The sequence below is a fragment of the Kogia breviceps genome, chromosome 14 (assembly GCF_026419965.1).
Source record: "Kogia breviceps isolate mKogBre1 chromosome 14, mKogBre1 haplotype 1, whole genome shotgun sequence".
Lineage (NCBI taxonomy): Eukaryota > Metazoa > Chordata > Mammalia > Artiodactyla > Physeteridae > Kogia > Kogia breviceps.
In genome coordinates, this window is record NC_081323.1 from 68,997,555 (window position 1) to 69,025,026 (window position 27,472).

At 41.4% G+C, this 27,472-nt stretch overlaps 2 protein-coding genes across 12 annotated transcripts in view; one reads left to right on the forward strand and one right to left on the reverse strand.

Moving 5' to 3' along the window:
- The window catches only part of REXO5 (RNA exonuclease 5), a 43,211-nt gene extending 29,364 nt beyond the window's left edge, over positions 1–13,847 (forward strand). For 4 of the 5 annotated variants that reach the window (XM_067013273.1, XM_059036969.2, XM_059036968.2 and 1 more), the window contains exons 14-20: positions 4,516–4,620; positions 5,118–5,255; positions 8,210–8,302; positions 8,954–9,170; positions 9,416–9,597; positions 10,518–10,636; positions 13,535–13,847. In XM_067013273.1, the coding sequence (XP_066869374.1) occupies positions 4,516–4,620; positions 5,118–5,255; positions 8,210–8,302; positions 8,954–9,170; positions 9,416–9,597; positions 10,518–10,636; positions 13,535–13,616 (936 nt within the window). In that variant the 3' untranslated portion in view covers positions 13,617–13,847. The remainder of the gene's footprint in view (positions 1–4,515; positions 4,621–5,117; positions 5,256–8,209; positions 8,303–8,953; positions 9,171–9,415; positions 9,598–10,517; positions 10,637–13,534) is intronic. The other variant, XM_067013274.1, reaches the window with a different exon arrangement.
- Positions 13,848–23,587: 9,740 nt separating this feature from the next.
- The window catches only part of DCUN1D3 (defective in cullin neddylation 1 domain containing 3), a 33,585-nt gene continuing 29,700 nt past the window's right edge, over positions 23,588–27,472 (reverse strand). For all 7 annotated transcript variants that reach the window (XM_059037050.2, XM_059037056.2, XM_059037048.2 and 4 more), the window contains 2 exons: positions 26,091–26,626; positions 23,588–24,366 (listed from right to left, as the gene is read on the reverse strand). In XM_059037050.2, the coding sequence (XP_058893033.1) occupies positions 23,883–24,366; positions 26,091–26,521 (915 nt within the window). In that variant the 5' untranslated portion in view covers positions 26,522–26,626 and the 3' untranslated portion in view covers positions 23,588–23,882. The remainder of the gene's footprint in view (positions 24,367–26,090; positions 26,627–27,472) is intronic.

Below are 27,472 nucleotides of genomic sequence, written 5' to 3' on the forward strand. Positions count from 1 at the left end.
TTTAGGTGTAAGGTTAGATTGTTTATTTGAGATTTTTCTTGTTTCTTGAGGTAGGCTTGTATTGCTATAAACTTCCCTCTTAGAACTGCTTGGGCTGCATCCCATAGGTTTTGGATTGTCGTGTTTTTGTTGTCATTTGTTTCTAGGTATTTTTTGATTTCCCCTTTGATTTCTTCAGTGATCTCTTGGTTATTTAGTAACGTATTATTTAGCCTTCACATGTTTGTGTTTTTTACTTTTTTTTCCCTATAATTTATTTCTAATCTCATAGCGTTGTGGTCGGAAAAGATGCTTGATATGATTTCAGTTTTCTTTAATTTACCAAGGCTTGATTTGTGACCCAAAATGTGATCTATCCTGGAGAATGTTCCAGGTGCACTTGAGAAGAAAGTGTAATCTGCTGTTTTTGGATGGAATGTCCCATAAATATCAATTAAATCTATCTGGTCCATTGTGTCATTTAAAGCTTGTGTTTCCTTATTAATCTTCTGTCTGAATGACCTGTCCATTGGTGTAAGTGAGGTATTAACATCCCCCACTGTTACTGTTGATTTCCTCTTTTATAGCTGTTAGCATTTGCCTTATGTATTGAGTTGCTCCTATGTTTGGTGCATATATGTTTATAATTGTCATATCTTCTTCTTGGATTGATCCCTTGATTATTATGTAGTGTCTTTTCTTGTCTCTTGTAACATTCTTTATTTTAAAGTCTATTTTGTCTGATACGATATTGCTACTCCTTTCTTTTGATTTCCATTTGCATGGAATATCTTTTTCCATCCCCTCACTTTCAGTCTGTATGTGTCCTTAGGTCTGAAGTGGGTCTCTTGTAGACAGCATATATATGGGTCTTGTTTTTGTATCCATTCAGCGAGCCTGTGTCTTTTTTTTGGAGCATTTAATCCATTCACATTTAAGGCAGCTATCAATATGTATGTTCCTATTACCATTTTCTTAATTGTCATGTGTTTGTTTTTGTAGGTCCTTTCCTTCTCTTGTGTTCCCCACTTAGAGAAGTTCCTTTAGTATTTGTTGTAGAGCTGGTTTGGTGATACTGAATTCTCTTAGCTTTTGCTTGTCTTTAAAGCTTTTGATTTCTCCATTGAATCTGAATGAGCTCTTTGCTGTGTAGAGTAATCTTGGTTGTAGGTTCTTCCCTTTTATCACTTTAAGTATATCGTGCCACTCCCTTCTGCCTTGTAGCGTTTCTGTTAAGGAATCAGCTATTCACCTTATGGGGATTCCTTTATATGTTATTTGTCAGTTTTCCCTTGTTGCTTTTAATAATTTTTCCTTGTCTTTAATTTTTGTGTATTTGATTACTATGTGTCTCGGCATGTTTCTCCTTGGGTTTATCCTGCCTGGTACTCTCTGCGCTTCCTAGACTTGGCTGGCTATTTCCTTTCCCATGTTAGGGAAGTTTTCAACTATAATCTCTTCAAATATTTTCTCGGGTCCTTTCCCTCTCTCTTTTCCTTCAGGGACCCCTAGAATGCTAATGTTGGTGCATTCAATGTTGTCCCAGAGGTCTCTTAGGCTGTCTTCATTTCTTTTCATTATTTTTTCCTTTATTCTGTTCCGCGGCAGTGAATTCCACCTTCCTGTCTTCCAAGTCACTTATCTGTTCTTCTGCCTCAGTTGTTCTCCTGTTGATTCCTTCTAGTGTATTTTTCATTCCAATTATTGTATTGTTCATCTCTGTTTGTTTGTTCTTTAATTCTTCTAAGTCTTTGTTAAACAGGTCTTGCATCTACTCAATCTTTGCCTCCATTCTTTTTCCAAGGTCCTGGATCATCTTCACTATCATTATTCTGAATTCTTTTTCTGGAAGGTTGCCTATCTCCACTTCATTTAGTTGTTTTTCTGGGGTTTTATCTTGTTCCTTCATCTGGTAAAAACTCCTCTGCCTTTTCATTTTGTCTATCTCTCTGTGAGTGTGGTTTACATTCCACAGGCTGCAGGATTGTAGTTCTTCTTGCTTCTGCTGTCTGCCCTCTGGTGGATGAGGCTATCTAAGAGGCTTGTGCAAGCTTCCTGATGGGAGGGACTGGTGGTGGGTAGAGCTGGGTGTTGCTCTGGTGGGCAGAGCTCAATAAAACTTTACTCCCCTTGTCTGCTGATGGGTAAGGCTGAGTTTCCTCCCTGATGGTTGTTTGGCCTGAGGCAATCTAGCACTGGAACCCACAGACTCTTTGGTGGGGCTAATGGCCGACTCTTGGGAGGGCTAACGCCAAGGAGTACTTCCCAGATCTTCTGCTGCCAGTGTCTTTGTCCCCACCGTGAGCCACAGCCACCCCCTGCCTCTGCAGGAGACCCTCGAACACTAGCATGTAGGTCTGGTTCAGTCTCCTATGGGGTCACTGCTCCTTTCCCCGGGTCTTGATGCACACACTACTTTGTGTGTGCCCTCCAAGAGTGGAGCCTCTCTTTCCCCCAGTCTTGTCAAAGTCCTGCAGTCAAATCCCACCAGCCTTCAAAGTCTAATTCTGTGGGAATTCCTCCTCCTGTTTCCAGACTGCCAGGTTAGGAAGCATGACATGGGGCTCAGAACCTTCACTTCCGTGGGTGGGCTTCTGTGGTATAATTGTTCTCCATTTTGTGAGTCACCCACCCGGCAGTTATTGGATTTGATTTTATTGTGATTGGGCCAGTCCTGCCATCTCATTGTGGCTTCTCCTTTGTCTCTGCACGTGGGTTATCTTTTTTGGTGAGTTCCAGTGTCTTCCTATCCATGATTGTTTAGCAGTTAGTTGTGATTCCGGCGCTCTTGCAAGAGGGATGAGCGCATGTTCTTCTACTCCACCATCTTCTCAGGAAATTTTTAGAAGACATCCATTTTACAACATATAATAGTAGCTGTTTCTTGCCTCTGCACCGCCACTCCAAGAGGAGAGGGCAGGCAGGCAGACTGGTGGCACTGCACACTGGCAGCCTGTGGCCCTGCTGGCCTGGGCTCAGCCGGCCGCTCCACCCCACCGCCAGTGCCTCTGCCGCCGCAGTATCTGGTTCCTTTTTATAGTTGCTGTCTCTTTAATGAAATACTCATTTTGTTCATGCATAATTTTCCTGATTTCATTAGTTGTCTGTCTATCTTTGTTCTCTTTTAGGTTTTTTTTTTTTTTTTTGTCAACTATCTCTCCAATTATTAGTGCCTGGCATGGTGGAGGGGAAGACTTTCACCAATCAGCTGAGCCTGAGGTTTCAGGACCTCTCAAACATACTTTGAGGATGTGTCTTCTCTGAGCTTGTGCAGGTGCTTTTAGTTGTCTCATATTCCCTGAGCAGCTTGTCCCTGTTTCTCCTCAGAGCTTGCAATCTGTTGCTCCTCCTGTTATCTGCCTTTGTAACTGCAGCTCTAATGTGCTGTGGTGATTGCATATGTTTTCAGTGGCTTCCAAACAAGGCTGCCAGTCCTTTCAGTGCTCTGAGTCAGGTGAGACAGAAACTAGTCCCTCAGGCAGTGCCAGCCTAGCCATGACATTGGCTGCATGGTCCACTTTTGTTTCTGTCCAGAGGGAAGATCCCCAGTGTGGGAAATTTCCTCTGTGTTGAGCCCTGCTGGGTCAGATAGGGGGGCAGGGACAGATGGGTACACAAAACTACATATTTTCCTTTCCCTTTTGCTAGAATCCCTTCTGGTTGTTGTTGTTGTTTCTGAGTGCTGTAACTTCTCAACTGGTCTCTAGAGTTGTTGCAAAGGTATTCTGGTCTATATAGTGTTAACTTGGTGTCTATGGAAAACTAACAGCCTAAAGCTTCCTTGTACTCTATCTTGCTGATGTCATGCTCTCTTTTTTTTTTAAAGTGTTGGGGTATTTTTTGAGAAAGATGTGCTGGGAAAAAGATGAAGTCTATAATGCTCTTGGAAGGGATTGGTATTTGTTTTATTTTTTTCCCCCCGCAGGATCCTTAATTTCCCTCCTGATTTCTTTATTTCCTTCTTTTCCTTCACTGCAGTGTCTCCAGCAGGGTATTGTCTCTTCTCTGTATATCTGATTCTTCTCCAGAAGCACTGCTTCTCTGAGGCTGTCAAGTCTCTTCCTTGTAGTTAAGTGCCTGAACTATCAAAGTTGTGACCTGTGTTCATTATTTTGGCATTTTGTTGTACTTTCTTTCTGGGGCTGATTTTGTTTGTTTCATCCATGTCTTCCATGCCCCTTGATTTTTTTTTTTTTTCCCAGAGTCTCTTGTGTCTCTTCTCCCTCTCTATTCACAGGCTTGCAGAATTTAACTTGTTTCTTTACTTAGAGGTAACTTGAAGATTGTAGTAGCCTGCTTCTTAGTAATGCTAAAGATCTGGGTCATATGTGATTCTATTCTCTTTCCTGATTATATATGGTTTTTCTACAAGGTTGTGTGGTGTCACCATTTTCTTCTGGACCTTGAAGTCAGCCTCATATTGCTTTTGAATATGGGTAAAAAGACAACCATTGTTTATATTACTGTGGCTCACCTCCATGAGCCACAGTAGACTATTAGGTTCCTGCTTCATCCAGGCTATGATGTTTTCTGCAGGTTCTTGAGCAGGCTAGAGTGGAAATCCCCCTGTTTACCTTCAGCATCGTGCAGTTCTCTTTTGAACCCTTTCCACCCACCCTCAATGAGGAGATGAGCAAAAGAGTAAGTGAACGGGTTCTGCTAGATGATTTATTTGACCTATTATAATCTCCCTCCATTAAAGAAAGTAATACATACTTCATTAAGTTTACTGTATACTTCCCTAAATTTTTTCTATATGTATCAATATATTACCATTTTCATTTTTATAAAAATGGGAATCAGACTATATATACTGTTTTGCAACTTTATTTTTTCCTTTAACAGTATATCTTACACATCTGTTCATAACACTGTATAATCTTATTTCCCTTGTGCTGCATAGTTTTCCACTGTATGATATACCTATTTTCAGCATTTGCACTTTATAAATTTTTGCTATTCCAAATAATGATGCAATGAAATGCCTGTATACAAATCCTTGTACATTTGGCAAGTGTTTGTGTTAAGAAATTCCTTGAAAGGAATTATCCCATGTTTTGACTCATGATTTCTTTAGATTTGACTTAATTCTCTTTCCACATCCACCTCCTTACTATATTCTGTTGTTTTTCTTATAGCTGAAGATCAAGTGGATGGAGATGTCAACTGTCTATGCTGGGCCATTTAGCAAAAATTGTAACCTTAGAGCTCTGAAGAGGCTGTTTAAGAGTTTTGGTTCAGTCCGGTCAGCGACTCTTATTCTTGAAAGCCATCAGGTAATGAGACAAGAAAACTTAGATTTTGACTTTCTAATCTAGTGTGGGAAATTCAGATGCCTTCTAGGGTCCTTCAAGTATTAGTGATTTGAGCTTGATTGTCACCAAATGGAATGTGAGACATTCTCTGTCTCATGGGAACACTGTTGACCCATAAGAATGTGTGCCCCATATTGCCAGATCTTCTGATTTTTTTGTTTTGAGAATCAAGAAGTCTGCCAATTTTCATATTGTTGGCTCCAATTTTTTAAATATTATGTAAGCCAGACAAAAAATACATCTAGTGGTTTAATGTAGTTTATGGGCTTCATGCTTGTGACTTCAGCTTTAAATGATAAAATGCCCTTTCAAAAACAGCAGTAGCTTCCATGTGCCGGGAAGTCTGTAGGGCTTAAATCCAAAGGAGGCTCATAGCTGGATTAAGATACTAGAGGAGTAGGGCTTTTTGTTGTTGTTGCTGTTAGCTCTCCAATCTCTTAGAGTAAGTTTTGTTTATTAGTTTGTTATTTACATAAAAACCCTATAAAGAGTTTAATTATTTTTACTTTTTAAGAAATAATACTTGTATATGATTTTAAAAATTCATACTTTTTAAAAGGATGTAATGAGTAAGCCTCTATCTTCATGGTCATAGCAGGAAGTCAGATAAAGACTAAAGTTACTATATATGAAGCAATAACATTATAACCACTATGAGATAGGAAACCATGAAAAGAATTGAAAATAACTTATAACAGAATATCTGTAGAATGATATACAATAACTGGTAACAATGAAGGCCTCCAGGGAGAGAGGAACTAGGTGACTGGGAACAGGAGTTAGGGGAAGACTTTTCACTGTAAATTTTTTTGTACCTTTAGAATTTCGATATAGGCAACTATTAATCTGGTGCATTAAACTATTATGTGTAATAGCTAATAATATAACTAATAACTATTAGGTTTAGTAACTATTAAAGTGAAGCAAAAATTAAAGTTTCCAAAGTGATCTAACTGCAGAATCCTAGATGTTTAAAATGTGCTTTCCCCCAAATCTTTTATTGTCTTTCCAACACCTAAAAACAGAAATAAAAAGATCCCTGGGAACATAGACTGAGGGATGGGAAAGGGTATTCAAGGGACTGTAACTCCTTCCTGTAAGTTGTCTTGTCTTTTTTTTTTTTTTTCTTTCTTTTTGTAAAGTATACATAAAATTTGCCTTTTAAACCATTTTTACATATAGTTCAGTGTTATTAAGTACATTCTCTCTAGAACTTTTTCATCATCCCATATGAAACTCTGTACCCTTTAAACAGTAACTCCCCAGTCTCCTTTCTCCCAGGCCTATTAACTACTATTGTATTAACTGTCTTATAAGTTTGACTACTCTGTGTATATAAGTGGAATCCTACAATATTTGTCCTTTTGTGTCTGGCTTATTTCACTTAGCATAATGTCTTCAGGGTTCACCCATGATGTAGTATGCATCAGAATTTCATTTCTTTTCAAGGTTGAATTACATTCCATTGTATGATTATACCACATTTTGTTTATCCATTCATCCATCGATGAACATTTGGATTGTTTCCACGTTTTAGCCATTCTGAATAATGCTACTATGAAATGAACATGGATGTACAAGTATTTGTTTGAGTCCCTGTTTTCAGTTCTTTTGGGTGATATACAGATGTGGAATTTCTGGGTTAAATGATAATTCATTTCATTTTTTGAGGAACTGCCATATTGTTTTCTATAGCAGCTGCACCATTTTACATTCCCACCTGCAATGCCAAGGGTTCCAACTTCTCCATATTCCAGCTGACACTTGGGGGGTTTTTTGTTTGTTTGTTTGTTTGGTCTTTTTTGTAGTTTGTTTGTTTTTGTTTTTGGCTGTACCCCATGTGGGATCTTAGTTCCCCGACCAGGGAACAAACCTGTGCCCCCTGCATTGGAAGCTAGGGGGTCCTAACCACTGGACCGCCAGGAATTCCCCTGACACTTGTTTTTGTTGTTGTTTTTGGTTTGGGGGGGGTTGTTTAGATAGTAGCCATCCTAATGGATGTGAAGTATTAATAGTATCTCATGGTTTTGACTTGCAGCTCCCTAATGATTAGTGATGTTGAGCATTTCTTTGTATGCTTATTGGTCATTGATATATCTTCTTTGGAGAAATGTCTATGCAAGTCCTTTGCCTATTTTTTAATTGGGTTGATTTTTTTGTGTTGAGTTTTAGGAGTTCTCTATACATTTTAGATATGAATCCTTCAGTAGACATGTGATTTGCAAATATTTTCTCCCATTCTTTCTGCTGCCTTTTGACATTGTTGATGGTTGTTCTTTGATACACTTTTTAATTTTGATAAAGTTTCACTTCCATATTTTTTTTGTTGTCTGTGCCTTTGGTGTCATATTCAGGAAATCATTGCCAAATCCAATAAAATGAAGGTTTTCTATGGGAGCACTTTAATCTCCATGATGATGCTGTGGCTCAGACCATCACATAGATTTAGACACTCTGGTATTAATCAAGTGCAAAAGCAGTCAATTTGAAGATACAAATTCAGTGGAAGAACTTAACCTCCCCAAGCTTGTAGGAAAGCTGCTTGTCTAAAATTAAGCTAATAAGGCAAATGGGAATGTCTACCTGTGACTTGCAGCGGTAACTTTAGTGATTAATAATAAATGGTATGAAGAGCAAGTTGGGTAGTAAAGAATTTGTTAGTGCTCTCCCCATACCACCCAGGGAGAGAAGTCTTCAATTTTAAGTGACAAGATTATTTTCTGAGAAACCAAGCCCTGAACCATGATGATTCCACTTAAAATTGATGGTCTGTGATCACTGTCTAGCCCAGCACAGCAAGAACATCCGTTCTGGTGGCTCTGGCCACTGTAGTTTAGGTGGGCCCCGTTCCTAGCCCCATCTCTGGCAGTTTTAGCCTGGAAAGCAAAAGTAAGGAAATCTTGATTTTTCTGCAGCCACATCTCTGTATACAATACGAAGTCCTGGAAGGTGCCCAGCTGGCCATAGAGTCTTTGGATGGCAGCCTGGTAGAAGGTGCCTGCATCAAGGTAGGGTTGCCAGAGAAAGCATAAAGTAGTACACTTCACTCAATCCTGTATTTTCAATACTTGTATTTATTCAAGGCTGTATTTACAGCACCCTAAGACATAACAGCTTAGACAAGCACCCTCGAGAGGCTTAAGACACAAGATTTTCTGTTATGGAAAGCCTTCAGCCAAGGCTGGCATTCTTATAGTGGTGACCTAAGACATGATAGCTTTTCATTTTTGTCAAAATCAGCCTGGGCTACATCTTCCATGTACTCTTTATCACTACTTAGACCCCAAATGGTTTTGTTCAGGGTGGTTTTTTTTGGTTGCCCTTTAGCTTTCAGGGGAATCAAATGGTATTTTGAGGTTTCTTATGCAATTAAACAGAATTTCATTGGTGTATAAGGCAGAGAACTGATTGCAGTTGGTGGGGGAGAGAAGGAAAGGGAAGAGAGTATTATTTACACAAAAATTATTTACATTTTGTATTTATTTACATTTTGTATTTATCTATTACTTAAGTTTCTACCATAGTCCTTTGGGGCAGTTATCATTAGCTTCCTTGTATAGATAAGGAAGCTGCAGAATTAAGCTACTTGCTAGTATGTAACAGGCCTGGGGTTTGAAGTGGTGACTTTTCTACCATTAACGCCATCTTTCCTTGGTTAGGTGCAGAGGCCTGTGACAGAGCTCACCCTTGATTGTGACACCCTTGTGAATGAGCTGGAACAAGATTCTGAGAACCGAGGTACTATATACCTGTCTGGAGTGAGTGAAACCTTCAAGGAACGCCTGTTGCAACAGTCCAGCCTCTTCCTGGGCCTGAAAGCTGTGATCTTGCCTAAAGATCTTAAAAATGGAAAGCAGAAAAAATACTGTTTCTTGAGTAAGTCTGTGCCATCGAATATAGCCTTGGGGAAGGAGATTAGAGATGGTGGTAACAAGACATCAGAGAAAGGAAATGTTCAACAAGTAATCCCTCCTGGGCTGGACCAGGTCAACATCTCCTGATTTTGTCCTTCGCCCTTGGCTCTGGATGGGCTCCAGCTTGGATGGTGATCAGGTTTTTTTTGTTTGTTTTGGTTTTGGTTTTGGTCCTTAATAACAGAAGGGCGGTATTCTTGCTTTCAGGATTCAAAACTTTTGGCAGTGCCCAGAGGGCCCTTGGCATTCTCACAGGCAAGAACTGGAAGCTGAAAGGCAGGCATGCCCTAACTCCCAGGCACCTCCATTCATGGCTCAGGGGCTCACCTGAATCAAGGCCCCCAGGGCTTCGTGTCATACCTCCTCCCTCAGAGCAGGAGGCCTTGCAGGTGAGTGATTAAATGTATCCTGGGGTTAGGGGGGAAAGGTAGCTAGCTACCTTGGTTTGCTGGCTCTGGTGGTTGGCCTTCTGATGTTTATGGAAATTAGGCAGGATAGTCCTACTCAAGTGACACTTAAGCCTTCAATCTTTTTTTTCCTGCCCTGCCCCTAGTCTTACTTCACTCTCCAGTGTCTTCCAGCCCTGGACACACCTTTCTTTCTCCAAGATCTCTGATACTTTTCCCCCCTCCAAACTTGCTAAAATCAGGTTTTCCAGGTGTCTCTCCAAGGGACTTTGAGAGGTTAATACAGGAAGTTGGAGAGCTGGACAAGTCTTTAGTGATCTAGGGTTTCCTGAAGTGTAGTACATACATAACACAATATGATTTTTGGTGGTCATAGATGGACCTCTTTTTTTCACTTTGTTATGAACTTGTTTTTCTAACATTCATTAAAGTATGCAACCACCACATTGAATGTATGGTTTCATGGATAGTATTACTTAGACGAAGCTAAGGAAGAAACTGACTCACTTTAAAGAAAACCATTAGGGAATATGCAACAGAAGGGTGAAGATAGAAGGTGAATGGTTTAAGTTTGGGAAGCCCTGCCATAGTCTAATGTCCCACACTTAGCAGATGAGAAATAGACACCAGAGCTGGTGAGTGACTTTGCCCCAGTCACAGAGATACTTCATGTCAGAGGCCAGACTAGAGCTCTCCTTAGTGATTTGGTTTCCCTAACTCAGGACCCTAAACTGACTTGGAGGTCTGGGGATGCTGGAGTGGACAGGGAACCCTGCAGCATAGACTCTGGCTTCAGACTGAGGATTTGTACAGAGCCTTTCCTGGGAGCCTGAGGAATGTTGCAGTCCCTCCAAAGGTCAGCAGTGGGTACTCTGACTGTCAACACCTGGCTTTGATTCTAGCTGCTGAAGGTGGACCACCCAAAGATAGCATCCTGGCGCTGGGGCAGGAAGATAGGAAAGCTCTACCACAGCCTGAGCTCAGGCACCCTCTGCCTCATCCTACTGCCAGGAACTGACAGGTAAGGACTGAAGGGTTGCCCCTTCATGATTCTGACCTCTGGACTCTCTGGACTTAAGCTTTTCTTGGAGAAAAGCCTTTTGTTGACATCCAGGCACATAAATGAAAACTGAAATGAATCATCTCTTAACTCTCACAGTCCTAAGAGAGAGGTACTATATCCCCATTTTACTCATATTTGCTCTTATAACTACACTTAGTGGTCCCTCAAGGAGACAGCTCATCCCAGTTTAAAGGCAGAGGTCTTAGGTCCTGCAGCCTCTCTGGAACAAGAGACACTTGAGTAAAAATGGTCAAGAAGTTCTAGGGCAAGGCCCAGGCTTAGATGTGACTATAACCTACCTTTCCCACATATCAGGAGTGTGTTCCTGCCTTCCCAGCCCTTGCCTCCTTTACCATTTCTGTTAACTTTTAAGAGATAGGGCCTGTTTTGCTGTTTCTAAGCCTGAGGAATATTGGAGCAGGACTCTGGGTCTAGTCCCAGCTGTATCACCTATCTCTGCTGACAAGTAGTGGCCAAGCCACTTTCCCACTGTGGATCTCAATTTCCCTTTGGTAAAATGAGGGATTTGGAGTAAATCAGTAATTTTCAAATGCTTGAAACTATACAACCCTTTCTTTAAAAGAAAAATTGATGTTAAATCTTTACTAAGGCATAAAGATGAGCAATTCTGAAGTGGATGAGTAGGTATATGAATGAATGTGTATGCTGGGGGAGGAGAGAGAGGGAAAGAGGGCTTTTTTTTGAAAAAAGCACAGTTTGAAAATCACTGGATTGTATTATTTCTAAAGTCCCTTAAAATTCTGACATTCTAGGATTCTTTCACAGGCCCAAGGTCCCAGGTGGCAAAACATGAATGCCTCAGGCCTTGAAGCCTGGATCAGAAGTTAACTTCCTGTCATAAAATTCTTGTAACATGTATTAGGGCCACTAGCAAAACAGGCTAACTGCTGGGCAGCTTGAGAGAATTACTGTCTCTGAGAAACAGAAATAAGTACTAGGTTTTACAGCAAAAAAAAAAAAAGACTGATATACTTCAAACAGGCTTATGGGTAGACTTAACAGCAGGAGGTTTAAAAGTGACCAAAAATTGCCAAAGAAAGAAAAAAGAAAGCTTTTTGTTTAAGAGCTTGGACCCTGAGGGGCAAACTTGCCTGGATAAAACTTCTCAGAGCCAGTGTATGGAGGTAGGGGTAAAATAGGGGTTTTCGTGTACCAAGTGGAATACTTAGCTTGTAGTTCCCCATTGTGTAGGTAAACTGAGCCAAGAGAGTGCCAAAGCTTTCTTCTTCCAGAAGTAGCTGGGATGTTCTCAGGGGATGAGGGCTTAGAGGAGGGAGCATTGGGTCAGGGAGCAAAAGGCTTAGGTTCTGACTGAGGCAGAGGTCCTAAGCCATGTTTGACAAGTCAGAAGAAAACTCTGGAAATAACAAATCCTGTAGTAACAAAACCTGCTGTTACTCCTTTGTTTTAAAAGTTGCACTCTGATTTCCATAGCCATAATGATCAAACCCAGCAGCAGGAGCATGTATTTCCCCATACTGTAAGCTTGCTGTGTGACTGACTTCTCTGGGCCTCATCTGTGCAGCTGTCTCCATGATGCCAGTAGATAACATTTGGGAAAGGGTAAAAGTGGCTCAGGAAGAAGGAGTAGCAAGGAGAATGGAAGGTTTCCTTGTGCTGGGAGCCTGACTCAGCTCTTAATCCTTATACTTTTGGTGACTGCTAAAATTAATATTAATTTAATATTAATAATTGCTATAATTCATCAAACCCTTAATTTGTCAAGTACTGCTAAGTGCTTTTATATGCAGTTTTGGTTAAGGTTGTTGAATCTCCATTTTAACAAGATGAGAAAAAGGCTCAGATTTAGCAACTTGCCTAGGGTCATCCAGCTAGTAAGTGCACAATTAATATTTGAATTCTGATGGTCTCTAGGTCCAGAGCCACTCTCCAGCACTTAGAGCTCCAGTCCTCTATAGCCAAAAGGCTTGTGGCTTATTAGCTTAAGTTCAGACATCAGATGGAGACAGATTCTGTGTTTGTCTTTGCTCATTTCTGCCTCCTTTGCCTTGGAGAGCACCTCAGTGCTCTAACCCAGTTCCAAGAATATTCACTACATGGTGGCAGGGAACTAATATATACCAGATGACTCCTAAATTCTAAGCACTGTGCTAGGTGTTTTACAACATACATTATTAAATGTTAACATCTTGTAAAGTTTTTCAAACAGTGCCTGGCACATGATAGGTGCTACAAAAGTGTTTTAAGTAAAACAAACAAAATTCGAATAGCAGTTTAAAAGGATTCTGATGACAGACTGCCATTATTACCTGGTTTTGTCATTTAATGGTTGTGTGACTTGAGCAAGTTATATCATGCCTATAAGCCTGTTTTTTGTTTGAAAAGTGGACATAACAATTGTATCTGTATCAGTATCTATATAAGGTACACTAGCTGTTTGGAGGATTAAATGAGAACACATACAGAGTCCTAACTGCTTGACATGCAGTAAGTGCTCCATATATGTTAACATGTTAGCTATTACTGTCTGTAGTCCTCACAAAAGCCCTGTGAGATAGTAATTTAAATATTTAATATTTCTTTATAGTTGAAGAAACTGAGTCTTAGTTTGAGATCATTCACCCTTAGTTGAGATGTGCCTCACATCTGTTAAGTGGCAGAGCTATGATTTGATTCTAGGCATCTGGGACTAGTCAGTATTCTTTCCATTGGACCATTTTCAGCAGGCAGCTTTCCATAAGCCATCTACCTGCCTGCCCCCTGCCCCATGGCACATACACATATCAAAAAAAAAAACCTTTTCATCTACCTCAGTCTATAACCATTCATTCAACCCTGTCGACAAAAACTATCTTTACTGCTCATCTGTTGCAGCACTCATGGATCGCTCTCTGGCCTAGGACTGATGGGAATAAAAGATGAAGAGGAAAGCAACACCCCAAATGAGTGTTTGTGAGTCTGCCCACCATTTTCCATGTGCCATTTCTTAATCCCTCGTGGGCAATGGCAGAGAATCTGGTCAGGCTGCAGGCACTCCAGAGGCTGCCAGACCTCTATATAGTAGACAGTTTGTGGAAACATTGTACCAGCTTAAGGAGTCTAGTCCATTTATATGACATGTACAAATTTTCAATAAATGCCTAAAATTCAGACATTCCTCATCTTAAGACAAGGTGAGGGGAGGAAACCAGTTTGTACTTTCTTTGTGTCAGTGGGTTTATACACAGGTATTACAGCAGGTGCTTATTTCATGTAGCGCTCCTATTAAATGGTATACCGTATATAGGTAAGGAAACCAGGAGGAGTGACTTCTCTGTGGAGAAAACCCAGGTATTACGTAGTTTGTCAAAGTGGTAACATCTGTGAAGCAAATTTCTGTAAGGCAAACTGTTTTCTATTAATGGCTTTTATAACATTGAAGGAAAAAGATAGTCTGACTGCGAATCTGGCAGGTCCACCAGAGCAAAGTTGAAGACTGACTCTTTTAGCTTTTAACCAATCCAGGAAGCCCCCTTTCAATTCAATTTTCAGGAATGCTTCCTGTCCGAGTGAGACTGCAGTGTTACCCTTTACCAACAGGTGCCTCCATCACACCAGAGCTCCCCCTTAGAAGCTTAAATTTCAGTAAAAGCCTTTGCTTTTTTTTTTTTTTTTTTTTTTTTAAATAAACTCAAATTGTCCACATTCTGTGTTGGAAAGGACATGGGCACAGGCACACACCATTCCAAAACTGATAGAGATATTAGCTGCCCTCCAGAAAAGATGAGTTAATCTGGCATGTAGTATGTATCATTACAAAAAATCTTGTAAATTTCTCTCTAAACTGGGACTCTGCAATTCTACTCCTAGAGTAATATCCTCAAAAACATGCATGGAGGAGATGTCATGGGGTTATTCAATGGAATTCTAGGTAGCTATTTTTAAAAATTATGTTTGTGTGCACGCACATGTGTGTGTAAATAAAATCTCTAGTGAAAGAAATCTACAAGCAGCAGCAGTAGACCTCTGGATCAAAACTGCTAGACTCTGAATTCCAGCTTTCCTACTTTTTAGTTAGGTGAGCTTGAATTACTGTAAATTATTTAACATCTCTGTGCTTAGTACCTAATAATGGTATACATCTTATAGGATTGTTGTGAAGATGAGACTGTGCATTTATAGTATATTATAGGTTGTATAAAGCATGGAGAGTTACAGGATAATCTGTATAGTTTGAGTAGAAAAAACTATACAAAGATATGCACAGCCTTGGAACAAAACCTGGAAGGCTATATACCAAAATATGAACAGTATTTGTCTCTGGCTAGTGGGATTGGCAGATTCGATTTTACCAAATGCTCTTCTGTATATAGGCTGGTTTTTTTTAAATCAGCATATATTGCTTTCATAGTTAGAAAAAAATAATTAAATAACTCTCAAGGTTGGGCATTTGAGGCAGTGTTTAATCCTTTAACTGCAACTTCTATACGATCTGGAAGTGGGGAACTGGGAGCCAGAACTGAAGCTCTTGTTTTGGATGAAGTTCCCTTGTAAAGAGCAGAAGTTCCCCAGGTGTACTACTGACCTCAGCTGCAAGGCCTTGAGAACATCTTGAAACAATGTTGCTGGATTCTTTCCCCCAGCAGCTGAGCTCCAAAGCTGTGGGAGTTGAGCTGCTGTTTACCTCTTGAGACTCCAGTCCTGAGACACAAAATAAGTGTCTGTCTAGGTTGGCGCTTCAGCTGTGCTCCTGGGCTAGTCACTTAACCTTATTTGAGTCCATTTCTACAGCTGTATAAAATGAGGATGTATCTACTTTTAAGGATTATTATGAATACTTAAAGATTCAGTTTGTGGAAAATGACCAAATAGTGGGATATGTATGAATTATTTGCCCTCTCTGAGCCTGTTTCCTCATTTTATTTTTTATTTTTTAAATTTTGGCCATGCCACTCAGCTTGCCAGTTCCCCGACCAGGGATTGAACCCTGGCTACAGCAGTGAAAGCATGTAATCCTAACCACTAGACCACCAGGGAGCTCCCTCTAGTTTCCTCATTTTAAAGATGGCAACATTAGTACCTACTTCATAAGATTGTTGTGAGAATTAAATTAGGGAAAGCCTACATTTTATTGAGGATCATCTTCCAACTGCATATTCACAGAGCAGATGAAGGTTCCCTGTGCCAAGAGCACTCCCTTTGCTCCTAGGAACAGCCAAGGCCATTCCTTTTCCTGGATGGGTGGGGGTGGAAGTTTCCCCACGGGCCCCCAACTCTAGAACTCTACAGAAATAGGCCTAGACCATAAGGTCTCTGAGGCCCCCGTCTGCACACACTGTTCTTTCAGCTGATGCTCCCACCTTTTGGAAGCCAAAGCTGCCAACTTGGCCTCTTGCAAAACACACATTCCATTCATAAGTGCGTTTGTGCATTTTTCCTCCCACACCCTTCTAGGCAGCCAATGCAGAGCTGCCAAGGCAGCTGCAGCAGCAGCAGCTTCTCATTTGGGGGGGAAAGGCAACTTGAAGGGCTTTCACAGAACACTTGGTTTAGGCTTTGAACATATTACTCCCCAACTTTCTGGCCTCCTCACCCATACTGGGGTTGTTTAGTAGGACACTCAGCCATGTCATTTTCATTTCCTTTTGTCCCCCTTTTTGTAAATTCTCTTCCCTATTATAAAGGAAATCCATTAATGGAAACTTGAAAAATCTAGAAAAGTTAAAACCATATCTAATCCCACCACTCAGTCAATGACTGCCCCTGTTTTACAATCTTCTATCATACTTTTTCCATTATTCAAAAGCAGTTTTTAAGAGCTGCATAATATTCCAATATGTTGATGTGTGCCATAATTTCTAAAACAGTCCCCTATGGTTGGCACTAAGTTGTTACCAAATGATGCTGCCAATCATATCCTTGCACATACATCTTTGGCAGATAATTATTTGAGGAAAAATTCCTAGAAGTGAAATTACTGGGCTTTTTTAAAAAAGTATCAACACTGAAGGATTTTTTAATTCCAGGAAAGTTTTTACCTTGTGTTTGCTAGCATCCATTTGTTTCAAATCTTTGTTAATTTGACAGATAAAAAAAGTTTTTCGTTATAGGTTTAATTGCTGTTTATTTGAATACCCTTTAGTTTGTCATCTGCTATTTTTTCCAGAAGGTTTTGGCCAATTGTTTTTCTTTAGAGAGTTGTCCATATCCTTTGCTCATGTTTCTGTTGTCTTTTCCATAATGAATTTTCCATTCTGAATTTTTAAGGTCTCTTTACACATTGAGTATAGTGTCCATTTGTCAATTATTGCAAAAATGTTTCTAGTTGTTTAAGGTAGTATTAGAAGTTTGTTCTTGTCTTTCATATTTTTCTATTTGTTTTTATGCTTAAAACATTTTGAATGATCCAGAGATCAACTTAATACCCATTGACAATATATATCACATACATATATTGGGTTTTTTTAATGATTTTTTACACATATACCTTATTCCTCCTGGAACTTATTTTGACATATGTAACTTTCCCCCAAATATTTAGATTTTATCCAATTATCTATCTTTACTTAGTAAAGGAGGCTGCATTATTTATTTAAGTCTGTGTATACAAGAGCCTTGTGTCTATGTGTTCTTCTGTCTTAACACAAGTACCATTTTATTTTGTAGCTCTGTATTGTAATATACTAGCAATTTCAGCAGCACCACCCCAGATAAACGTGGGCCCATAGAGTCCTCATCAGCATGGATTAGAGAACACTATGCAGAGTTGGGTGCTCTGCTGCTTCCTGCATTGCTGCCATATTCCACTAGGACTTTCTAGCACCCCTAAGGTAAGAAGAGAATCAAGGTTGGAACATTACATAGGAAGAATGTTAAACCCACATAAGAGCCTTATGGCTTTTATAAGACAGGGCATCCTCGGAAGTCATAGCAAAGGAAAGGAAGTGGGAGCAAAGGAAAGGAAGTGGGAGAGGTTAGGCTGGCTCTCTTGCCTTAACTTCCCAGGCAGACTAACTCTTTAGGACCTAGGTCAAAATCCAGAGCTAAAGAATGACTTCCAGAGCTAACCCAAACATGTGCTTTGGCAGCTGGATTTGGGAGGAAGGGAGAGGCCAGTGCTGAGTTGACTACTGTTCTCCTCTGAACCCTCAGCACTACTTTCAGTATACCATTCCACATACTGTTACGTTTATCTGGTGATAGTGTGAATTAATTGCTTATCCCTCATCTAGTCAAAAATTGGATTTTAGCCATACAGCACCATGACAACACTTTGAATAATTCCATGTTCTATATAAGCACCCAAATCAGTAATCTTCACTTTATTATGCCCCACACCTCTATTTGTAAGGCCTTGGCTGGGCTCAGTAACTCAGAAGAGCCAAAGAAGACACAAGCCCAAGAGCCAACTGGGAAAATAAGTACCTGTTTTGAAGGTTTACTTTTTTAAGTGAGGAAAAAGTCACCCCCTAGATTTCCTTCCAGCCTCCATCTGATGCTGACCTTGGTAATATGAGAAGAAAAGAAAAATTCCAGTTCATTGAGGAAACCTTATAACCCTCTCCTAGCTAGAAAGAGGAGGTAGTCATGACTCCTAAGCCCTTTCCAACTGAAAAGAAAAATAAAAGCACATCTCATACCACCACTGTACTTATTTTTAGGAGATACCTATATGAGGCTGGCTGGGAATCTTTGGAAAGGCCACTAGGGCCTGCATCAAAGGCCCTACCTAGCCTTTAAGATGGCTAGCCAATGGCTTTCCTGAGCATAAACAATAACTAGACAGAAAATACAATGAAAGGAAGCTAAGATGTACCACAATTAGACTTCCAGAATATAAGAGCCAGATGGAGCCATCGGGGATCATGTAAGTCTAAGCCCCCCATCCTCCCGATTTGGCACAGAGGGAAGTTGAGCCCCCAAGAGGGGCAGTGACTTGTGAAGGGTTGTGTGTGACCATGCCAACCTTCTTCTCTGGATTCCCTGCATTACTCACCTAACAACCTTTTGGAAACCTTAAACTTATGTGTCTTAGGTGCTTTATAAATCACAGATGTTCTTCTAAATCCTAACACTGATAGAAATAAGTCTCTTGGTTTTGCAGATGACTAAAAGGAAACGCAGAATTTAACTTGCCAAAGGTCAGAGCAGGAGCACTTGACAGTTTTCAGCTTGCCTCCTTTGCCTTAATCACTGCCAACCTAATAGATGTAAGAGCCAACCATTTAGAACAGTGTTCACTTTTTATTCTTCGAGGGAATCGACGTCAGTTGCTAAGGTAAGACTGTTTAGGCAGTGGCCCTGTGAGGACTCATTTGCTTCTTGCCTACAAGTCCTGGGACTCCAAAAGCCACTAAGCTTGGTGAGTTGGAGGTCAACAATCCATGTTTGTAGCTGGGGATCCTGTACCATCTGGATTATTTTACAAAGCACAGGATTTGCCATCCAGTATGTTGGTGGAAGAGGCTCCTGGTGAGTAAAGCTCACCCCAGAATGAAGTCACTGTTTTTTGTTTGTTTGGGGGTTGGTTTTTTGTTTTTGTTTTTTGCAGAATTGTCAATATTATTAAGTCCAACAGCAGGTTACCTTCCAAATAAAAAAGTGACAATAATGTGTGTAACAAGTTAATTTAAAAAATCAAGGAGCCATTTGGAGAGTGCAACAGTGCAGAGAATAAAAATCAAAGTATTGACTTTTGTCAACAAATTTGTACAACTTCAAGAAACAGACACACTGGTCACAAACCAAGAGGAATCCACAAAGGTGGAGGGTCACATGAGTAGTGGACTCATCACCTCAGCGGGTTATGGCAGGGTATCTTATTTGTAGGACCAATTTATCCAAGTCCCATTTGCCTATTGCTTCAAATTCCCCCTTTGAAACCTAGAATCATATTCCTTAGTGCAACAGGTAAGAGCAATTAATAACAGATTCAGTGGGCTGGGACCAGGGTCAGAGGGAAGACACTTCTCCCAGAATAAATGTGTGTTGGGAATAAAACCACAGCAGCTGCTGAATGGCTTCCTTTGGCAATATCCAAGATTTGTGTTGTAAGTTTCTACTAGGGAAGGTGGGTGGTGGAAGAGCAGGCTCAGTTTCCAAGAAGAGAAATAGGGAGGAGGATGTGATGCCCTAGCACCTGAATCAAAAGCAGAATCTGATGGTTACTCAATTTTGTCTTTCAATGAGGAAAAACACCTGCAGATCCTCACTGTAAGGCAGTGCCAGTAAAGGTGAACCTGGATATATGCTATAATTACAGCTTAGCAAAGGACTGATTTTTGAAGGGGAAGTGGGTGGGAACCCCTCTATATGAATCAGAAAACAGACAGAATTAAGAGGAAGATCAATGTCATGTGTTCTCAAATGAGTCCCAATTAACACTTTAGTGACTTAATAGTCCTTTTAGTCCATCTTCTTTAAACAAGATACTGCTGGAGTCCCCCAAGGAAGACCTTGTCAATTACCAAGATGTTCAGGTCATCACTAATCAAACATAAGACAGAAATGGCAAAGCGGGCTACTACAGCAAAACAGCACCTTTCTTCCAGCCCTTACAGTTATGTAATTGGGTCTACCTTTGGGCTTCACTGCACTGAAGACTTTACTTTAAATGCGGCAAACCAAACACAGTCCTAAATACAGATCTTCTGTTTTGTTTTTTAAACTTATACCAGGTCCTTATCCCAGTAATTTCCTACCGTTGTTTAAATTTGGCATGGTATAGTATATGACACCATCACGTGAACTGTGGAGTCCCACACCCTGCGGGCTCCAGCACTGAGGACTGAATTTTGCCACCAGTCCTTGGGAGATCCGTACTGTTTAAAAGACCAAAAATAATGTGTGGCTTAATCTTTCTTCCTTTCCAAGAAGGCTAGTTTGTGCCTTCCTTAGGGAAGTTTAATATTGAAAACACTGCCTTGTATGTTTTCTATTGGATTTTCTTGGGCCTGAGGGCTTGGTTGAAATTTGGATCTTTACCCAGCTCTAGATTTTTTTTCTTATCAGAAGGGTAGAAATGGGATCTTGGACCCAACTCACACATGTTAGCACATCTGGCAGGGAGAACTGCTGAGGCAACTAGCTGAAGCATAGCAAAGTGTCATTACAGGAGGCAGGGCTAAGAATGATATATTCAAATTTGTCAGGGATAAGGGAAAAGCAATTCAATGAAGCACACTTTATCTCATACAGCTTTCTAATCAATTGCTAAAGAAATACCACAGAAGCTCACACACAAAACCACTGCCAAAAATCAAGCAATTTCCCAACATATTTAGTTTGTTGTAGCCACTCTGATATTTGCCTATTTTCAAAATGGCATCCACATCCTGCCCCTCCTCTCCACACCACCCCACTCTGGTGTCATATTGTTAAAGTGAAGGGTGCATTGGCTTACTTGAGCATGCATTGACCTCTTCAACACAATTATTGCTCGCTCATTAAGCAGCAAACCTATCTCTAGGTGAAGAGGAACAGGGACCTTTCATTTCGCACAAGTGCAACTGCAAACCCTACACACACTACCTTGGATCCCTTTGCAGAAAACTGCTTTTCATGAGAAAGTTAAGCACTGGCCCAGGCTACTGCAGAAGCTTGAATTCCTTGCATTAAGGACTCACTCAAACCTGGAAGGAAACTCCCTCCCTGACCATTCCCTTTCAGGCTTCTAATTTGCACTTTTGCAACAAATATATAACCCCAAATAAATTTTTTTAATGGTTCTTTTGTTGAAGCTGAAGAGCTGAATTAAAAAACCACCCATCATAGCACACCTAATACATGGAATCACGCCTTGTATAGGCTGGAGAAAGAATCCAGTTCCTCCAGAGTCCTCAGGATATTCAGCATCTACCTGTTTTGTGCCCTTCTCTCCATACACCCTTCTGATCTGAGACAGAAAAAGCCTTACCTGGCTAGGAGCAGCCTGCCTTTACCCTTATTCAACCTCTACCCAGTCCAGAATTGGGAGAAACTGGGGGTTGCACACTGGATGAAAAGGCAGTCTTGTTAACACCCCAGTATAGATGCCCTGACTATAGTTGAGCCACAGAACCTGCTACGACCTCTAGAAACTCTTTATACAAGGATCTTGTGTCTTAGGCTAGAACAAAGCCAGGCATCTGGACTGGGACCCTCGTCAGCTTTTCAGCAGTATTGCCAACCTACTGTGGCTGACTTTAAAGTTTCCCACCCATCCCTCTAAGAAGGGGCAACTGTCAGGGTTAGGATTCAAAAAAGAAAATGTAACTTCAAGTATGTTCCCTATTGTCAATACCAATTTTAGAAAAACATCGACTGCAGAAACTCCTTAAATCATTTTTGTAAATATGGGAGCCCAGAGCCATAGGCTACTAATGAAGGAACTCAAAATAACTGATTCCTGCCCAGGCTGAGAAACATACACCTGGGAGGGAGATAGGGGTAAGTTGGGGGAGAAAACTCCAAATGTTTAATAGACAAACTCTTCATTACCTCAAGAGTGTAAATATTTTTTTATTTAAAAGGTTCCCTTTTCAATCTGTTCCAAAGTGTTGGAAGCTGAACAGTACAAGTTTCTGCCACCCACCCTTCCAGTACAGTTTTATGAGGACATTTTTTTTTTTAATGGAAAAATAACAAGAGGACCCTCTACTGAAACCAGGTAGGACCAGAGTCAGCTCCTGTGTGGCAGTTTGGCCAAAGCTGGCCTTACAGAGCGAGCACATGGAGGAGTCTGGGGAACTCTGGGACTCCCTCTTGTGAGGAAAAGGCTGAGAAAATTAATCTTCTCTAATGAAACTGGTCCAAATTCTGATTCAAAAGCCTCCATTATGATGTTCCCTGGCACTCTTCTTATACTATATATATTGAAGGCTCCCTTTTATAGCCAGTTTTAGCAGGCAAAGAAACAAAGAAATATAGATACATATATGTGTATATATATATATTTTATATAGGTAAAATATATACATATCTTATATATGTATATATACATATTTGGGGGTAGGAAAAGGAGAGGTGGGTCATGTAAACCTAAACAGTCATCACATTACCCCAAATGAGCCTGACATTAACAAAGAAGAAAATAAATAACTTCTGGGGGTTAAGTGACAACATGGGTGCAGCAAGAAGGGAAAGGGCACACGTTTTAACTATTAAATACATTTTTATATTTGTTTGGCAGAGTTCAAGCCAGCCCAGGCTTCTGCACTTGCCAGACAAGTAAGCTGATGATACTCAATTAAAAAAAAAAAAAAAAAAAAATTCAAGCAGAGCTCCATACCACAGTTTTCCTTCAAGTCAGTTGGCCGGCAGGCACAGTTTTCTGACCACCAGGAACAGAAACTTTGGCTCCAAGGCAAATGAAAAAAAAAGTATTTCCACTTACAACGTGAAAATACAGAAAGTTCATCAAAGAAAGAAAACTATCAAAGTCTACTTCCAGCAAAACTGAGGTAGCACTGCTTTCTCTGCATTCAATGCTTAAGTGGTTCTCAGTACAATGTGTTCTAAAAAAACCGCTCACTTGACTGACAGGTGCAGCATGTTGATGGATAAACTCAACATGAAATGCAATAGGTCAAAGAAGGAATGAGCAAGAAGTGAGGAAAATAAGGGTTCCAGATAAATTAGCTTAAAAAGGGGTTGTCACCAGACTACAAATGCTCTTGGCTGGCCTTGGCTCTCCAAGAGCTTTAAATCGCCTGGGAATTAATGCAATGTGGTTAACAATTAACACTGCTATTCAACTCTGTGTAAATCTTTAAAAATAATTATTACAACCTAAATTCAACGATGTAAACAGCACTACACACAGTACAGACCTGCCCTGAAAAACAAGAATATGCAAAACTGAGATCTGGCACTGTATCGTTTTGTAATGATAATTCAACCTAACTGTCCCATTCCCCCCTCCCTGCTCTACACCCTCCCCCCCCACCCCCCAAAATCTAATTTGTGCAAGAAGTGGCAGGCTTATTCTATCTGAAGGCTTCAAAAAAAAAAAAAAAAAAAGATACACAACATGTAGCCAGGTTCAAATATTTTGGGGGACCCTCCCCCCAAAAAAGAAATAACCAAAAAGTGAAGAAAGTGCCTAAAACATGATACAGCATTTTAGAGCCCTTTCAGATACAAGGCAGAGAAAGGTGTAAAGTAGAAAATATCCGGATCTTCAGTAATTTCCAGAAAGGTCCAATTCCTTGGTTGGCCACAGGGCAGCGGGCAGATCCTTGCTGCTGCTCCTGAGACAGAGCCACTAAGTCTGCTCCTCGGGACATAAGCCCTCGGGCCCTGAGCTGAGTGCACCTCTCCCTTCCCCTTCTCTTTTCCTTCGCTCCATTTCCCACTCCACAAAGGTATCAAAGAGACTTGGCCAGGCCTCATCCTCACTGTAGTTGCTGAGGTCAGGGCCAATCACCTGAGTGAAGTTAAGGAACATGTTCCAAGTGTCCCTGGAGATGCCCTTGATCCCCGAGGGGTTCTCTGTTAGGAAGTTTAGCCACTGGTCCAATACTGGAGGATTGTTCTGGGTAAAGACTAGTTTCCACAGGGCAATGGCTATTTCACGATGCAGTGACCGCTGCCCTTCTTCAGAGTCCAGGCCGAACTGAAATGTAAACCGGTAGAGATCCTTGAATTTATCCTCTTGTTTGGCTTCTGTTAAGAGGCTAGGGAACCGTGCACAGATCCCATCAATGCTGTCTGCACTTATTGCTTTGCAGCCATCAAAAAACTCCTTCCTGCAACAGGAAGGAGGGGGCACAATTAATAATTGTAAACAGTATCATTTACTGAGAGGCAATATAGTATCATAATTAAGAGGGTAGCCGTGAGGCTGTCTGGATTTGAATGCCAACTCCTCCGCTAACTGTAGTCCTATTTCTTCATCTGCCAAATGGTGAGAATACTACCTTACTTCATAGGGTTCTGGTGAGGACTAAACAAGTTAATATGTCAGCTGCTTCTAATAGTGCCTGGCACATGGTAGACAGCTAATAATGGTTCATTCATGCATCTATTCATCTTTCCAAAGCTAAACTCAAAGTCTCCAGCTCCATGCTCTGTTTCCCATTCTGCAACTATGATTAAGCTGTAGACTCCTCTCCAAGATGGGGAGTCTCTGCCTGTTTTCCTTTTGATTCTCTAGGGGTTGTTTGTTTTTGGAATATTTTTGGTGACTGCCAAGGGAAGTTTTTGAAGCCAAAGTTTCTGGATGAACCTGGGTAACTCTGCCACCAGAGATCAAAGTTCCGTTATTAAAAAACAAAAATTGAGTTGTTTTTTTTTTTTTTTTTTGCGGTACGCGGGCCTCTCACTGTTGCGGCGCACAGGCTCCGGACGCACAGGCTCAGTGGCCATGGCTCACGGGCCCAGCCGCTCCGCGGCATGTGGGATCTTCCCAGACCGGGGCACGAACCCATGTCCCCTGCATCGGCAGGCAGACTCTCAACCACTGCGCCACCAGGGAAGCCCTTGAGTATGTATTTTTCACGTCTATATAACACTTTTAGCTTACAGCATGGTCTCACATTGATCATCATCTCAGAGATTTCTGCAACTGCTGAAGATAGAACGTCTGAGGTCTGTCGAGTAACCTACCCAGGGACTAAAAATTGTATCGAGGGGTTCTCAAAGTCAATTCTTCTTGGGCTTCCCTGGTGGCGCAGTGGTTGAGAATCCGCCTGCCGATGCAGGGGACACGGGTTCGTGCCCCGGTCTGGGAAGATCCCACATGCCGCGGAGCGGCTGGGCCCGTGAGCCATGGCCGCTGAGCCTGAGCGTCCGGAGCCTGTGCTCCGCAACGGGAGAGGCCACAACAGTGAGGCCCGCATACCACAAAAAAAAAAAAAAAAAAAAAAAAAAAAGTCAATTCTTCTTACTTACTTATAACCCAGTGCTCTGGAAACCACACCTTGCAGTGACCCTGCCATGTTGTCTCCCACAAACAACCTCTATAGGGATGCATGACCATGACAATGTACACAACTACTAGTTGATAACTAGGACCAGCTGTCCTTGTTGGCGCATAGGCTGGCTAAGGGTAATGTGCGGAGAGCCAGAAGGGGCAACTGGCTTCATGCAGTTACTGAAGCACATCCCCAGTGGCACTCACTATACTGGCACTCAATGCCTAACACATGATAGGTGTACAATATATATCGAGTGAGGAAGTGAGTGAATTGACAAGTACAGGAGTGAAAGAAAAGATAAAATACAAACAGCAGTGGGGTGGGGCAGCAACTCGGCAACATGGATTATTCCTCATTTAACTTCAGGCAAGGATGGTTGGTACCCAGTTCTTCAGAGGCTGAATAGCTTTAGAGAAATTGGTCAGAAAAAATAAGATCTACCCAAAACCCTATGAAGTCAACCCAGTTCTATCTATCCTAGTTGGGCACCACTGCTCAATGGTGCTCTCTTTCCTCCTCTGATCACCTGGTGACATGAAGTATTTGTGACTAACCTGGTGAATTTGCACATGGTAGCAGCCTGGAACTTCCAAGCCAAGAGCAGCACTCGAAATTCCGTGGGGTCCACACATAGGTCATTGCAAAAGCGCTCCATGCCTTCCTCCAAAATTGCATCCTCCCGCTCATCCTTATAGCGCCTGAACAGTTCTTCCAACCTCTGCAAGGAAGACTCCTCGGCATTTGACTTGGGCTCCCTCCCCGCATCTCCTGAGGATGTTGGCAGCTGGCAGGTCTCAGTAGCAGCCTCTGACTTCTTAGTCCCATTGACAAGGATATCCCCACCTGGCTTGCCACAGGCTGGCAGCTGTTCCTCACGGTGGCCTGCACCCCGCCTCCCGTGTGACTTGCTGCTGGGGTCACGGTCTCCATTCTTGCTACCCAGAGTTGATGAGGGATTCTTGCACTTGGTGACACACTGGCCCATGATGCTGGTGGCCTGGCCTCTAGAGTGGCCCCCTCTGGATTGGATGCCCTTGTTGCCACTGGCCCACGTGCCTCAACATGCCATCAGCCAGAGGAGCCAGCCAACCTGGAAGGAAATTAGAGAGCAATCACTGCTGCACAGGGAGACAGAGTATGCAAGCTTCCCTCCAGGGACTGCACACTGGAACACCACTCTGTTTCAATGAGGTAACCATGAACCAGGGAAAATACCCCAAGTTCATCATCACCTCCCTCGCAGGCCTATATCTTCACCTTGGAAATGCAGTGGTTAGAGCACATATGGAGAAGCAATAAGGAAAATTCCTAAAATTCTTAAGGTAACATAGATCACAAAGAAGTTGATTCATGTGCAGAATGCATCAAGGAAGACTACAGTTTTGCCAGAAATATTCCAAAGGAAATCTGTCTTGCCAACTTGCCGTCACATAAGAAAGTTATTTGGACCTGTATTAACCCAGAAGGTACAAATAAAAGGTTCATCTTCTGGTCTCTAATGTCAAAATTCTCAGATGTTCTTTTTAAGCAGGATGAGTAGGAAGAAGGGGTAGCCACATCCAAAACAACTATATAGTTTCATAATGGCCTAAAGATGAGATAAAGAATTTGCAGAGTCAAGACTAACGGCAGAGTCCTAGCCAAATAAAGTAAAATTTGTCTTGATTTCTTCAAATTCCTTTCTGGGACCCACCTGCACAGTAGGTGAAATGCCCTTTCTCCACCCTTCCTCTATCCACCTATGGGAGCCATCCACCAAGACTCTTCTCCACGCCAAGGGTCCCAATCGCTGAGCTGCTTTTCTAACCCCCACCCCCAACAAGGTGGTATGTAGAGGAAAGTCAAGTTCACACTATATGTGAATGTCCTGTTGGGCCTGCAGGCTTAGTCTTCCAAGATAGCGTCTCCATTTTAAAAGAAGGGCTGATTTACCCAA